Source organism: Colobus angolensis, unplaced genomic scaffold (assembly GCF_000951035.1).
Source record: "Colobus angolensis palliatus isolate OR3802 unplaced genomic scaffold, Cang.pa_1.0 Scaffold510, whole genome shotgun sequence".
In the NCBI taxonomy this organism is placed as follows: Eukaryota; Metazoa; Chordata; class Mammalia; order Primates; family Cercopithecidae; genus Colobus; species Colobus angolensis.
Window position 1 is genome coordinate 241,159 of NW_012118600.1, and position 14,691 is coordinate 255,849.

General features: G+C 48.3%; 2 protein-coding genes across 2 annotated transcripts in view; both read right to left on the bottom strand.

Annotated features, from left to right (window-relative positions):
- Positions 1 to 1,963: 1,963 nt before the first annotated feature.
- Positions 1,964 to 8,339, bottom strand: ZNF256 (zinc finger protein 256). Its single transcript, XM_011960458.1, has 3 exons — positions 8,056 to 8,339; positions 5,043 to 5,169; positions 1,964 to 3,782 (listed from the first exon to the last, which is right to left on the bottom strand). Exons 1-3 carry the CDS (start codon positions 8,086 to 8,088, stop codon positions 2,059 to 2,061), a joined length of 1,884 nt encoding a protein of 627 aa, XP_011815848.1. The 5' UTR covers positions 8,089 to 8,339; the 3' UTR covers positions 1,964 to 2,058.
- A 4,468-nt stretch (positions 8,340 to 12,807) lies between these two features.
- Positions 12,808 to 14,691, bottom strand: part of LOC105524975 (chromosome unknown open reading frame, human C19orf18) — a 22,573-nt gene continuing 20,689 nt past the window's right edge. Inside the window, exon 6 of the mRNA XM_011960459.1 lies at positions 12,808 to 12,836. Coding sequence (XP_011815849.1) covers positions 12,808 to 12,836 — 29 coding nt within the window. The remainder of the gene's footprint in view (positions 12,837 to 14,691) is intronic.

Below are 14,691 nucleotides of genomic sequence, written 5' to 3' on the forward strand. Positions count from 1 at the left end.
TTTTTTTTTTTATGGAGTTTCTCTCGTTGCCCAGGCTGGAGTACAATGGCGCAGTTTCGGCTCACTGCCACCTCCTTCTCCTCCTGGGTCAAGCAATTCATTCTCCTGCCTCAGCCTCCCAAGTAGCTGGGATTACAGGTGCCTGACACCACACCCGGCTACTTTTTGTATTTTTAGTAGAGACGAGGTTTCACCATTTTGGCCAGGCTGGTCACAAACTCCTCACCTCAGGTGATCCACCAGAGGTGGCATCCCAAAGTGCTGGGACTACAGGCGTGAGCCACCTCACCTGGCCCAGAAGTTTTAACAGTGATGTCTAAGAAGACATGGAATTAAGGTCAGCATGTGATTAAAAATGGTCCCCTTGTTGGTTTTGTCATTAAAATGAGATTCTTTTTATTAAAAACATTGAACAATACCAAGGTGGAGAAAAAGTGTGCCTGTTCAGCCACCTACTTAGGAGGCTTAGAGGGAGAATCACTTTAGCACAGGAGTTTGAGGCTAGTCTGGGCAGCAGAGCAAGACCCTGTCTCTAAATAAATAATTTAATGAATAAGTAAAAACAGAAGGTGAAATTTGCAATATAGTATTATCCTCATAGAATTGTGTCTCCCTTTGTTCATTATTCGGTGTGTGTCAATTATATTATAGGTTTTTCATCTTATAGGAAAAAAAGTCACAGATTCTATACTTATCTGTACTTTGCTTTTCTCACTTAGCAATATGGTTTGAACAATGAAAAGCTTCTTTTTCACTTCACATTTGAAATCTGCTTATCTCCACATTCTTTTTTTTTTTTTTCTTTTTTTCCTTTTTTGAGACAGCGTCTCACTCTGTTGCCAAGGCTGAAGTGCAGTGGCACGATCAAGGCTCACTGCAGTCTCAACCTCTCAGGCTCAAGTGATCCTCCCATCTCAGCCTTCAGGAGTAATTCGGACTATAGACGTGCACCACTACACCTGGCTAATTTTTGTATTTTCTGGCTGGTATCAAATTCCTGAGTTCAAGCAATCCTCCCACCTCGGCCTCCCTAAATGCTGGCATTATAGGATTCAGCCACTACACCTGGCCTATTCATCTTTTTCTGATGTAGAACCCACTCAGTGACAGTGTAAGAAAAATGTCAAGAATCAAGAAAGAGGCCAGATGCAGTGGCCATGCCTGTAATCCCAGCACTTTGGGAGCCCAAGGTGGTCACATCACTTGAGGTCAGGAGTTTGAGACCGGCCTAACCAACATGGCAAAAACCCGTCTCTACTAAAAATACAAAAATTAGCCAGGGTGGTGGCAGAAGCCTGTAATCCCAGCTACTCGGGAGGCTGAGGCAGGAGAATCGTTTGAACCCGGGAGGCAGAGGTTGCGGTGAGCTGAGATCGTGCCATTGCACTCCAGCCTGGGCAAAAACGGCAAAACTCCGTCTCAAAAAAAAAAGCCTGGGAGACAGAGCAAGACTGTCCCCCACCCCCACAAAACAAAAGTTGATCTCTTAGAAGTAAAAAGTAGAACAGAGGATACTAGAGGCTGGGAAGGGTAGTGGGTAGGCAGGAACAGACAAAGATTGGTTAAAGTCTACAAAATTACAACTAGACAGGAGGAATAAGTTCTAGTGTTCTATACCACTACAGGAGAACTCAAGTTAATAATATATAATTTCAGGTTGTTGGGAGAATGGCAATTGAGACTGAATGTTCTCAATATAAAGGAATGACGAATGTTTGAGATGATGGATATGCTAATTACTCTGATCACTCTAAATTATAGGTATCATAAAAACATCACTATGTACTCCAGGAACATGGACAATTATAATTTGTCCATTTAAAAACAAATAATTTTTTTTTAGAAAGAAACCATTTGGTTTTATGTGTGGACATAAGAGAGACAAAAAGTAGTAGGTACACATATAAATTTATTTGTATAAAACAAAATTCAGAGAACATATACTAAATATAAAGTTATTTGGTTATTGAAAATACATATTTATTTATTTATTTACATCTATGAATTTTGCAGGAACACTTCTCAGTCCATAACAGCCCTATGTGTGTTACCTAACCTTTATCCCTTGTGAACATGCTGATGTTTTAGGAGGTTGGAGTTGAAGGTAAAAGATTTTCCACAGTCACTACACTCATAAGGCCTTTCCCCACTATGAACTCGCTGGTGATTACTGAGGTTAGAGCTCTGGCTAAAGGATTTTCCACATTCACTGCATTCGTAAGGCCTTTCTCCAGTGTGAACTCTTTGGTGTTTAACGAGGCTAGAGCGGTTACTAAAGGATTTCCAACACTCACTGCACTCATAAGGCCTTTCTCCGGTGTGACTTCTCCTATGTCTAATGAGACTGGAGCTCTGGCTAAAAAATTTCCCACATTCACTGCACTCATAAGGCCTTTCTCCAGTGTGAACTCTCTGGTGTTGAAGGAGTGTAGAGCTATGGGTAAATGATTTCCCACATTCCCCACATTCATAAGGCCTTGCTCCAGTATGAACTTTCCAGTGTGCGATGAGGTAGGATTTACAGGTAAAGGATTTTCCACATTCACTACACTCATATGGCCTTTCTCCTGTGTGAACTCTCTCATGTACAATGAGGTCAAATTTCCTGCTAAATAATTTTCCACATTCATGACATTCATGAGATCTTACTCCAGTATGAACTTTCTGGTGTTGGAAGAAACGAGATCTATAAGTAAACAATTTCCCACATTCACTACACTCATAAGGCCCTTCTCCAATGTGAAGTCTCCGGTGTTTAATGAGGTGACAGCTCTGGCTAAAGGATTTCCCACATTCACTGCACATATAAGGCCTTGTACCAGTGTGAACTCTCTGGTGTGTAATAAGGCTAGAACTATGGATAAAGGATTTCCCACATTCACTGCACTCATAAGGCCTCATTCCAGTATGAATTCTCTGGTGTGTAATGAGGCTGGAGCTATGGCTAAAGGATTTCCCACATTCACTGCACTTGTAAGGCCTTTCTCCAGTATGAACTCTCTGATGTATAAGAAGGTCATACTTCCTGTTAAATAATTTTCCACACTCATCACATTGATGAGGTCTTACCCCAGTGTGAACTCTTCGGTGCGTAACAAGGCTAGAGCTTTGCCTATAGGATTTCCCACATTCCCCACATGTATAAGGCTTTTCTGAAGTGTGAACTCTCAAATGATCACTGAGGCTACAGCTTGTGCTAAAAGATTTCCCGCATTCACTGCACATGTAAGATCTTTCCCTAATGAGGTCTCCCTGGTGCTGAACACGTACATGTTTGTAGCTGAAAGCTTTCACACATTCTCCCCAGTTGTAATGATTTTTTACACTGTGAAAGGCCACTGCACTCTTGGTTTTGTTTAACTTCTTTCTGGTGTGAGTAGCCTGTTGCTGAAGAAATCTTGATCTCGCCAGGAAATCCTTCCCAACCTCCTTGCAAGTAAAGGGTTTCCCAGATACTTCAAATGTGCAGCTGTTCAAAAACAGGTCTCTGTCCCCATTGCTTCTGAAGTGCTTCTGTCCAACATGCTGCTTCTGGTGCTGATGAAGGTATGCAGTAAATTGTAATTGTTTCCTACATGCCCCATCTGTATACAGTTTCTGACCATGGTGTGTTCCCTGGTGCTCAAGCAAGTGCAAAATCTCTCTCAAGACTGGGCCACATATCTCACAGGGACTGGTCTTCTGGGGAAAAGGAAGGGCCTTAGGAAGCCTAACCTGTGACTCCCGCTGTGAAGAAGTGCTCTGCTGATAAGGTGCCTCCTCATACCCTGCTCCACAACCACCTGAAAGAAAGAAAAGGATGGTGAGGAGCATGCTGACTTTAGTGGAGTGGGGGTAGCCCGCAGACAGATGTGCATCCAACAAACCCGGGAACGGAGTCCATGGGGTTGTTTCCAGGACCAAGGTGTTGGGTTCAAGTTGAAGATGGGGCTGCCTAGCAGAACTGGGCCTCTAAAGATCACGGAACTGGGGAGGGCGCCTGAGTTAAAAAACACAGCCATGGGATGAGAAACAGGGAGAAGCAGCAGGATACACAACTCATTCCTCTAGAGCAATTTTCAGTGAGATCTGTTCTCCCGCTAACACGTGCATTGTGTGCAGGTATGTGTCCTGGTCCAAGAAAATGTGACAACAAAATAGCAGCTGACATACGTGGACACTGGAACGTCATAACATACGACGTAGAGGCCGACACTGAAGAGCACTGCAGGTAAGGCAGTGAGAAAAATGGGTGAGACATGGAGTCCGGAGATGTGGGGATTAACCCCAGGCTGCAAGTAAGAGACACAGAAACCAGGTACAGAGCTGACAAGCAGGCTGTGTCCAGAATGGGAAAGAAAAGGCAGTAATGAGGTTTGGCCCCAAATGTCATTAGCACCAAAATATTGGTCAAACAGGATACGTTTCTGGTATGATTTGGACATAACCCTGACAGAATGTCCTCCTTTAGGCGGTTCCTAGGGCCAGGATCCCTCTGAGTCCACCCTGCTGTGGGGAATCACAGCCATCCTCGGAACCACAGGGCCTGTCCACCTGACCCCTATCCCAACTTGGAATATGCAAGTACCCAAGACCAGCCCAGAATGACTCTGCACATGATAGCCCACAAGAAAAAAAAGCAATACAAGGAGAAATTCAGAGGAGGATTTTCCAAGTCCTCTCTCATAGTCCACATAACTGCTGGCAGAGGCAGGCATGAGGAAGTGTACCCTAGAGGAAGGAAGCAGAACCTGGGTCTCCAGGGCCTCCAGGAGCCTCAGATCTGGACAATGCCACCTGGTCAGGGAGACGCAAACAAGGTGAGATCCACGAGGCTGACTATAAGAAGCCTGACTCTGAATCTTTCCACATGAAAGGGAAGCAGGTGTTGCGTGCTCAAGGAGAAAAGCAGACAACATGCAACCTTAGCCCCACCAACTGCAGCACCTACCCAGGAAAGGGAAGCTGTGTCAAGGGTCCTCTTGTGAAGACATATCTGTCCCTGGGGAAAGGGTAAGAGCAAAGACTAGCTCGGGGCACAGAGGTGGGTGTGAGGACCTTACCCAGGGAGGTTGTAAGTGTCAAGTTCTCCAGCATCACATCATGGTACAGGCATTTCTGAGCCTCATCAAGAAGACCCCATTCCTTCCAGGAGAAGTACACAGCCACGTCCTCAAACGTCACAATGCCCTGCCAGGATGGGGACAGATGAAACCACAAACGGTTCTTCCTCTCAGGATCCATAATCCTTCCCCTCACACATTTACCGCATCCTCTTTCCAAGCTCCCCAACTCAGAGGAGAAAGCAGTCAACGGGTGCTGTTGTCTCCTAACGGGGCTCTTGGTCACCGGGTGCAGCCATCAGTAACAAGAGGCAGGTGAACAAATACATGTATCTAAGCTGTGGGCGTGGCGTAAGGGCAACCACTCCTTCCTGACAAGCATTCCTCTGGTATGATCAAGGTCACGTAAGTCTCAACGGGGGCACTGGGGCCATCGGGTACACTCCCTCTCCAAGTGCATATCATTCATTATACTGCATATACCTCAGGTCTCCACATCCCACTGCCATATGACCGTGACCACCACTCCGTTCCATACCACAGGCAAATCCTGGCCTCCCCACATGCTACCTGGGTGAAAGAGTGGATAACCTGGGCGGGGCACAGTGGCTCACGCCTGTAATCCCAGCACTTTGGGAGGCTGAGGTGGGCAGATCATGAAGTCAGGAGATTGAGACCATCCTGGCTAACATGGTGAAACCCCATCTCTACTAAAAATACAAAAAATTAGCCAGCCAGGCGTGGTGGCACAGGGGTGTAGTACCAGTTACTCGGGAGGCGAGGCAGGAGAATCACTAGAACCCAGGAGGTGGAGGTTGCAGTGAGCCGAAATCGTGCCACTGCACTCCAGCATGGATGACAGAGCAAGACTGAGTCCCCCCTCAAAAAAAAAAAAAAAAGAGAATGGATAACCAGCAGCCAAATACAGACACGTGACATTGGACAAATGAGATCAACAGTTTATTTATTTATTTATTTTTTGAAACAGAGTCTCGCTCTGTCGCCCAGGCTGGAGTGCAGTGGCAAGATCTCAGCTCACTGCAAGCTCTGCCTCCCGGGTTCACACCATGGTCCTATTCAACTTCTGTGCTGCACTTACCATCCCCTTGGCAGTCACTATACACCTAAAGCTCATTTAAATCCCAGCCTCACTGGTTGCTCATCTCACACACAATGACTCTCACAAATGATCACATGACATTAATTTAATCTTCCAGCCTGAATGAAACACCCAGGCCTCCTCAAGTTATCACAAAATCCTGGATACCCACAACGTGGTGAATAAGCACGAGTTCTGTCCTGAGTGGCCTATGCATTTGCATCCATCTCATGTCCATTCTTCTCTTGGAAGCCCTGGCCCCTGCCAAACTACACTGTCTTTTACATACCCTGCCTTCATGACCACTTACTCCATCATCAGCCTCCCCATCCTGGCCCACTAACAGCTTTACAACCAAAATCTAGAGCTTGCCCCGCCTAACTGTGCCCCACAGCTCACTCACCTCGGAGCACACAACAGCCACATCTGGAAAATCTGCACCCTGAACTACTGTTTTTTTTGGTTTGGTTTTGTTTTGTTTTTGAGACGGAGTCTCGCTTTGTCGCCCAGGCTGCAGTGCAATGGCGCGATTTCGGCTCACTGCAAGCAAGCTCCGCCTCCTGGGTTCACGCCATTCTCCTGCCTCAGCCTCCCGAGTAGGTGGAACTACAGGCCCCCGCCACCACGCCCGGTTAATTTTTCTATTTTTAGTAGAGACGGTGTTTCACCGTGTTAGCCAGATGGTCTCGATCCACTTGCCTCAGGCTCCCAAAGTGCTGGGATTTACAGGCGTGAGCCATCGCGCCCGGTCACTACTCCCTAGATTTCAAGACCTGCGTGTTCATCTGCCCACTTAACGCCTGTATTTAGTAGGCTCTGAAAGATGTGACTCTTAGCATGACCCAAATAAACCTGATATCCCTAGTGAATATTACTCCTATTGCCAATTTGTTCATCTTAGTTGATGAAACTTCTTTCCCTACAGCTACTAATACCAAAAACCCAGGGGTCTTCTCTGAATCCTCGGTTTCACTCCCTCACCACCTACATTATGTAATTTAGTTGTCCCTTTTGAAACCGCGCATCCAGAATCTAACCACATCTCCTAAACCAGGATCCTGGGCCAGTAACCCTCACTTGGACTAGTCTACCCCGATTTTCCTTCCTCCTCCCTCAACCCCACAGTTTGTGCCCCACTGTGCACACAGATGAAGCCTGTGAAGACCTTGGTAAATTACTTTTTGATTCAAATTTGCTATTGCCTCCTGAAGACACATTCAACTTCTCAGGCAGCCACTGCAGTCCTGACGCCTATCCTCCTGTTCTTTGCTTCCAGAAAGCAAGGAGACTTGTGGCTTGATAAATGCTTCCAGCTCCGTACTGCACCTAACCGTTTGCACATCTTGTACCATTCTGGAAAAACCTTCCACATCTGTTCATATTGGCTGCCAGAAATTGGAACAACTCTATATACACACTCACGTGGACACAGAACCCTGGGCTTGGGGTTCACCCAATGTCTTCAGAACTAAGGGCAGGGGGAATGGCACTCCGCAACCCAGACAACCTGTGGATGGGAGTTAAGGCTAGTGAGAGACTGGGAAACCCTCCCCTTCCTGGCGTAGGTTTCATAACCCCCTCTACAGCCAAGGGAAACGTGGAAAGGGCCAGGCCTCAGAGAAGGGCATCCATGGCGGTATTAAACGGGCTCAGGCCTCCTTGAAGCCCCATGCCTGGCCTCGGAGCCGGGTGCCCTCGCACTGGCTGTGTCACCTCTGTACCCCAGGGCTCGGGGGCGCCTCTCATCAGAGGCCCCTTGCAGTCGCGCCCTCCCTTTCCCCGGTGTTGGAAACGGGCGCCCCTCCGACGAACCCCCATGTCCTGTCCTGGGCTGCAGGGCCGCGACCAGGCGCCCTCGGGGTGCTACGACTCGCGTGGGGAGTGCAGGGAAGGTCCGGAGGACGCGGCACATACCTGGGCCGGGGCCGTCAGCTCGGCCGCCGCCATCGGACTCTGTGGGCGGAGCGCGACAGGAGAGGAAGTCCTTGTTCCGGGCCGGGTCGGGGTACCCCGGGCGCCGCCGAACCTCAGCTTCGCCTCTGTGCAGCGGGGAAGACTCCTTTTGCGCCCTCTCAGTCAGTCACGGACGATGCTGACTATCGCTCCGCTGCTTTCTACCAAGGAAAGAGTCCGGACAAATGCCAAAACGACCGCCACCGGGACGACGACGGAAGTCCCGCCGCGACCGCGCGTGCGCTTACGGAAACGCCACCTTTCGGAGGCCTCATTGGCTGAAGGTCGCCGTCGCCCAACGCAGGCCATTCTGGGTAATGTAGTAGGCACGGCGGGAGAGTGAGGGTCGCCTCCACCTCCTTCCGGAAGTAAAGGCCAAACCTCTGTAGGGGGCGCTGGGAAATGGACACTCCAGGTTGGGGCGGAGGCGGGGCTTCGCTGTTTCTTAAAGGAGACGTACCCAGGTTTCTACCGATTGCTGTCTGAGAGTGTTTATTTGTTTGAAGACGTGTCATTTCGTGTGTTCCCAGAGGCACATATCCAAATGCACATATTATTACATACAGTCAATTAGTCGCAAAATAGATCCACTGGAAGAGAAAGCAAATAAAAATGACTATGTTGCGGCCGGGCGCGGTGGCTCAGGCCTGTAATCCCAGCACTTTGGGAGGCCGAGGCGGGCGGATCACAATGTCAGGAGATCGAGACCATCCTGGCAAACACAGCGAAACGCCGTCTCTAAAATACAAAAAATACCAAAAAAAAAAAAAAAAAAGAAATTAGCTGGGTATGGTGGCGGGCCCCTGTAGTCCCAGCTACTCCGGAGGCTGAGGCAGGAGAATGGTGTGAACCTGGGAGGCGGAGCTTGCAGTGAGCTGAGATCGCGCCAGGGCACTCCAGCCTGGGGGACAGAGCGAGACTCTGTCTCAAAAAAAAAAAAAAAAGATAATGTTGTAATTCAAACGCATGCACTCAAGCCCTGGAGTCAGTTTTCTCAGTGTCTGTATGTTTGATTAGGGACAAGAAAAAAAACACACCACACAGGTTCATGACAAAGAGGATGAAGGTGGGATACGGAAGCACCCTATAGCAACAGGACATAAGTAGATCCCTGACTCCGGGCCCCACAGAAAATAATTCTCATGCCTGTATAGTTAAACATTGTGTCCAATTTACTAAGCAACACTTGTATTCATCTAATCTCACTTTCTCTATGTCTTTTTATTCACTTCCTTTTAATAATTTGACATCAAGCTCAGAAAGAGAACAAAAGGAATGCTATTTTGAAAAGGCAGGATGGCTAGCCAGAGCATTCACAGGTGGAACAAAGGGTGCTCTGAATCCCAAATGTAGGGAGTATCTTAAATTCAACATCTCTTCTCATCCCTGAAATGATTATCTTTGCCGCCATTAGTTTCGCTCTTGTTGCCCAGACTGGAGTGCAATGGTGCGATCTTGGCTCACCGCAACCTCCGTCTCCCGCGTTCAAGCGATTCTCCTGCCTCAGCTTCCCAAGAAGCTAGGATTACAGGCGCCCGCCGTCATGCCCGGCTAATTTTTTTTTTTTTTTGTATTTGTATTTTTAGTAGAGACGGCGTTTCGCCATATTGGCCAGGCTGGTCTCGAACTCCTGACCTCAGGTGATCCACCCGCCTCGTTCTCCCAAAGTGCTGGGATTACAGGCGTGAGCCACTGCGCCCGGCACTTTGCCCCCATTATTATAGGGCTGTTATGCTTAAAAAATTGATATGATCTCAGGAAAAGAATTGTAAAATACAAATTACAGAAAGCTACTGATAATGGGTGTCGATTCGCCAGCCAGAAACCTCTGTGGTCGCGCCTCTGCTTGAGTTTTGCTCACATCCGCTGGGCTCGTTCCACCCACTGGGCCCAGTAGGCTGCACCTGGATCCCACAGCTACCAAGGGTGAGCCACGCGCGGAGCCGCAAGCGGTGTGTGAACGAGGAAGTGAAGGGTTCGGCCACTGCACACAGCCAGGCACGCTGGCTGCTGCGGTGGGGCGGGCAGCTCCAGGCCCTGGCACAGGCGCCAGCTCCTTGCAAGGCTGCGGCTGGACCAGACACACCACAGGCGGCTTCTGCTGCAGGCACCAGCATCTAGACGAGAGAAAAGTGGTGGCGCTGGAAAGCTCGAAGACACCATGAACAGCAGAGCCCCAAAGAGGGTGTTGCAGCGTGTCCGGAGTCTCGAGTCTGGGCTCCCGGAAGAGCCACAGCTCTTCTCTTCTTCCCGTCGCTTGCGGCCTGGCAAGCGGGGAGGTGTGTTTTGGGAGGGGTGTGTTTTCAGCTTGTTTGTGATAGATCTCTTTCAGTCCCGCCGCCCTGCTCGGGCCCGCTGCTGCTTCCCGTCGTCCGTCCGGGGCAGCCACCCAGTGCTGGCTGAGGGCAGGAGGGCTACAGTGTTACAGCTCTGGCTCGGGGAATCCCAAAGTCTGGGCCCCCAGAAGAGTCGCCATTTTTCACTCATGCAGCCCAGGAACATGGCTACTCAGCCAGGAATGTGTTATAGCCCCTTTCTCTCCTGCTGTTCGTTGGGTCCCAAGTTCTCGTCCCCGAAGTTCTTATCCCACGTCCAGAAAGAATGAGGTTATGCAGACAACTGGATGGTGAGCAAGGCGGAGAAGGGCTTTACTGGACGACCCAACAGCCCTCAGTGGAGAGGAAACCTAGAGTGAGTAGCTTGCACCTCCATAAAAAGAGTCTCCAGTGTCTGAGTCTGGCTCAGTCTAGGGTTTTTTATGGGCTCAGAATGGAGACAGTGTGTGCTGATTGGTCCATGGGTGGGAGGAAGTGCATGCTGATTGGCCCATCCATGGTCAGCCATGGGCAGGCCTGGGAAAAGCACCATCCCATTGGCCCAAAGGTATCAAGGAATTTCTCTCTCTGGATCACAGACTCCACCGGGAACTGGCAGCATGGCTTCCAGGCTTCAGAGCATCCGTGGCTTGAAGGTGAGGTTGCCACCTAGGAACCTGTCTGCCTCTCATGGCCATCAACATGCTGTCCATGACGCCCAGGCTGTCCATGCTGAAGGTCGCCTGCAGGCCCACCCCGAGCCACCCTCAGTGCCCCCGGCCTCCTTCCCCTGTCCTTGGTGCACAAAGTTTCAGCCTCAGAAGCAGTTTCTGGAGCAGGTCGAAGTGGTGGGGGGCTGGCATGTCATCACTGCCCCAAGTGCACACACATTTGGCTGGGTCGTGATAGCTCCCAGGCTTGGCTATCTTGACACGTCCACAACTTTGCTCTGCCATGGAGCAGGTGCTGAGAGTGGGGAAAGGCCAGGGAGTAGGAGCGGGCACTTTTGGGCCTGTGGAGAAAGGGTGCGTCCCAGGTCCCCAAGAGTGCAGGGACGCCCTGTCTGGAGCCACGACTAGGTGGCTGCAGCTGCGCCTGGAAGCACAGGGCTCCCGTCCTGACAACTCAGTACGGCTTGGGGCTGGGACCCCACTGGGATCACCTGTTTCCAGCCCCCATGGGCTCCACGGACCATGCAGCTCTGGCTGTGCCTCCCCATTTGCAGCTGGCATCATCACAGCGGCCCCTCCAGATCTGCCACTGCTGCCATTATAATAACTATGTGGTCATTCAAAAATGGTGGCAGAATCGTGTTTGGGAAGTATCAGCTGGTAAAAAAAGTGAAGGTCTCACAGAACTCTTTTGTTTTGTTTTGGTTTGGTTTGTTTTTGTTTTTTTGCTTTTGTTTTTTTTGGGACGGAGTTTTGCTCAAAACGGAGTTTTTGAGTCCAAGGATGTGAACTTGGACAGGGAGGTGTGCAGGAGGGGTGCTGAGTACTAGGTCTGCACCTCTTGTTCTGGTGGCTGTCTCAAGCCATGGTCCACCTGGAGTGTGGGCTAGCCGCATTTCAACAATGGCCCGGTGGTTGACTAACTGCCTTGAAGTAATCTCTGAAATTTCACAGATAGGTCCATATGCCTACCAAGTCTGTCTCAAGATTATCCTCAGGAACTTCTGAGTAAGCACATAATTAGATACTAGCATACAATTGACAAATGTGCATGGTCTAAGGGAGCGTATGGTGAGCAGCAGTGGACATGGTGTTTCAAAGAAAGTACATTTCAAGGCTGTATTTTAAGACTAACAAGAAGAAAAGATTCTGAAGTAAGGTTCAAGGTTATACCAAAAGACTAGGGAAAAATGAGAAAAAGGAAAAAAGCTTTTAAAGTGCATTTTCAGGCTAGACTGTTCAGTTACAAAACTAGTTTTAGAGTTGCAGTGTGTCCTTTCAGTAGCCATGAAATAAAACTTGTTTCAGGTTACAGCAGGGAGTTTCAGCAGCCAGGCTTCCAGAGAATTACATTTTTGAATCAGTGTTACATGCTTTTCTTCCCACAGCTCTTTCAACTCTGTTTTAGGTGGGTACGACAAGAAGGACCCAATTCATATGATCAACTGTCACGCAATTAACAGGGATCCCTTCTAAATCTGCTAAATCTGCAGGATTTTTGAGCTGCGACTGGGGTAGAAAACCCACCAAATCTCAACTCAATACATGTTTGTTTTCCTAATACAAAATAAAATATTATTTTCTATTATTTATGTACTATCATAAAGTAGGATGTGAAAAATCTTTGTCAGAGACATGGAGGACATTTCAATGTGTATTAAAAAGCAAAGAAGCCATTCTGAAAAGGCTACACAGTGTGATTCCAGCTCTATGACTTTCTTTTCTTTTTATTTTTTATTTTTTTTTGAGACAAGGTCTCACTCTCACTCAGGCTGGAGTGCAGTGGTGCAGTCACGGCTCAGTACAACCTCAACCACCTGAGCTCAAGCAATCCTTCCATCTCAGCCTCCAGAGTAGCTGGGACTACAGGTGCACACTATACCTGGCTAAGTTTTGTATTTTTTTGTAGAGATGGGGGTCTTGCTATGTTGCCCAGGCTGGTCTCAAACTCCTGAGTTCAAGTGATCTGCCTGCTTCAGCCTCTCAAAGTGCTAGGATTACAGGTGTGACCCACTGCATCTGGCCATTTCCCTTATTTATATTTACAGCTCACACTTCCCCAGATGGCATCCATTTGCTGTGTCAGCCTGTCCAGCTGGTTGTGTAATCAGCCTTTCAGACTAGACTTGTCCAAAGGTTATCCCAAAGCCCCTGCTCCCGGATCTGCAGCCCCAAAGTCACCCCTTAGCAGTGGCAGCTCAGACCTTCTGGCCCCTCAGTAGACAACGCAATAATCATGCTTCACTCCTTTCCTGCATGCCCACGTGGAGCCTGTGAGCAAGTTGTGTTCTGCTTTCCAGAGACAAGAATCTAATATTTTTCCGCACTGCATGTGTTAACAACATTGATCCAACTAGAGTCTTTTTTGACTCATGGAGGCCTCATGTGCAATCTTTCAGCAAAGCTTGTCCTAGACTCAAAATTCAACCAGAATGGAATTGGTTGTCATCAATACATACGTGATAGCCATGGACCACACTACCATCATCTCACACCTACTTTCTTACAATTGTCTCTAAATGGTCTTCCTCTTCCATTCCTCACTCACCATTGTCTGTTCTCCAAGCACAAGCCAGAAGGACGTGTTTCAATCCCCAGTCCAGTCTGGTCACTTCCCTTTCCAAACTGTCCAGTGCCTTCTCCTCCCTGAGTTAAGCCTTAGCTCTCACAGTGGCTTCCATGACCCTACAAGGCTTTGTCTGGACCCAACACTCAATTTTTGTTCTCCTAGAACTTCATACCCATCTCACCACGTGGGCCACAATGGCACCATAATGTTTCCATTATATCTTGAACAGGGGCTGGGTAAAATGAGACTGAGACCTGCTGGGCTGCGTTCCCAGGAGGTTAGGCATCCCATGTCGCCAGAAGTTGTTAGTTAAGGAAACAGGTTAATCATGTTTTCCAGACAGACTCAGGACTTAACCAACCCAGAAATTAATGGACCCAGGAAATGTCCTGATGTCTCAATATCTTAAGAACAAAAGCATTCTTAGTTTAAGAATAAGTTTCACTTTAGGCTGGACGTGGTGGCGCATGCCTGTAATCGCAGCCCTTTGGGAGGCCAAGGCAGGCGGATCATGAGGTCAACACATCAAGACCATCCTGGCCAACATGGTGAAACCCCGTCTCTACTAAAAATACAAAAAATTAGTTGGGCGTGGTGGCGCATGCCCATAGTCCCAGCTACTCGGGAGGCTGAGCCAAGAGGATTGCTTGAACCCGGGAGGTGGAGGTTGCAGTGAGCTGAGATCACACCACTGCACTCCAGCCTGGTGACAGAGCAAGACTCCATCTCAAAAAAAAAAAGTTTCGTTTTAATATTAATAATAGAGATTGTTGTGGAAGACAGTAGTTACACAACGATTAACAATCCTTTGTCAGGAACTCTTGTGGTAGAGCACACCTCCCGTATGAGTTTTTGCTTTGTTATTTTATATATAAACAAGCACTGCACCTAAGGTGGGCATGTTCCTCCTCTTACTTCTGGGAATGCCGTGCTCTGTCTATGAAGTAGCCATCCTTTGATTCCTTTACTTTCTCAATAAATTTACTTTCACGTTACTCTGTGGACTTGCTCTGAATTATTTCTTTCTTTTTTTTTTTTTTTT

Coding starts and splice junctions, on each gene's coding strand:
- ZNF256 (XM_011960458.1), bottom strand. CDS start 8,088: ATGGCGGCGGCCGAGCTGACGGCCCCGGCCCAG. Junction 5,170..8,055: donor AGCTGACGGCCCCGGCCCAG/GTATGTGCCGCG, acceptor CCATCCTGGCAG/GGCATTGTGACGTTTGAGGA. Junction 3,783..5,042: donor GACACTTACAACCTCCCTGG/GTAAGGTCCTCA, acceptor TCTTTCTTTCAG/GTGGTTGTGGAGCAGGGTAT.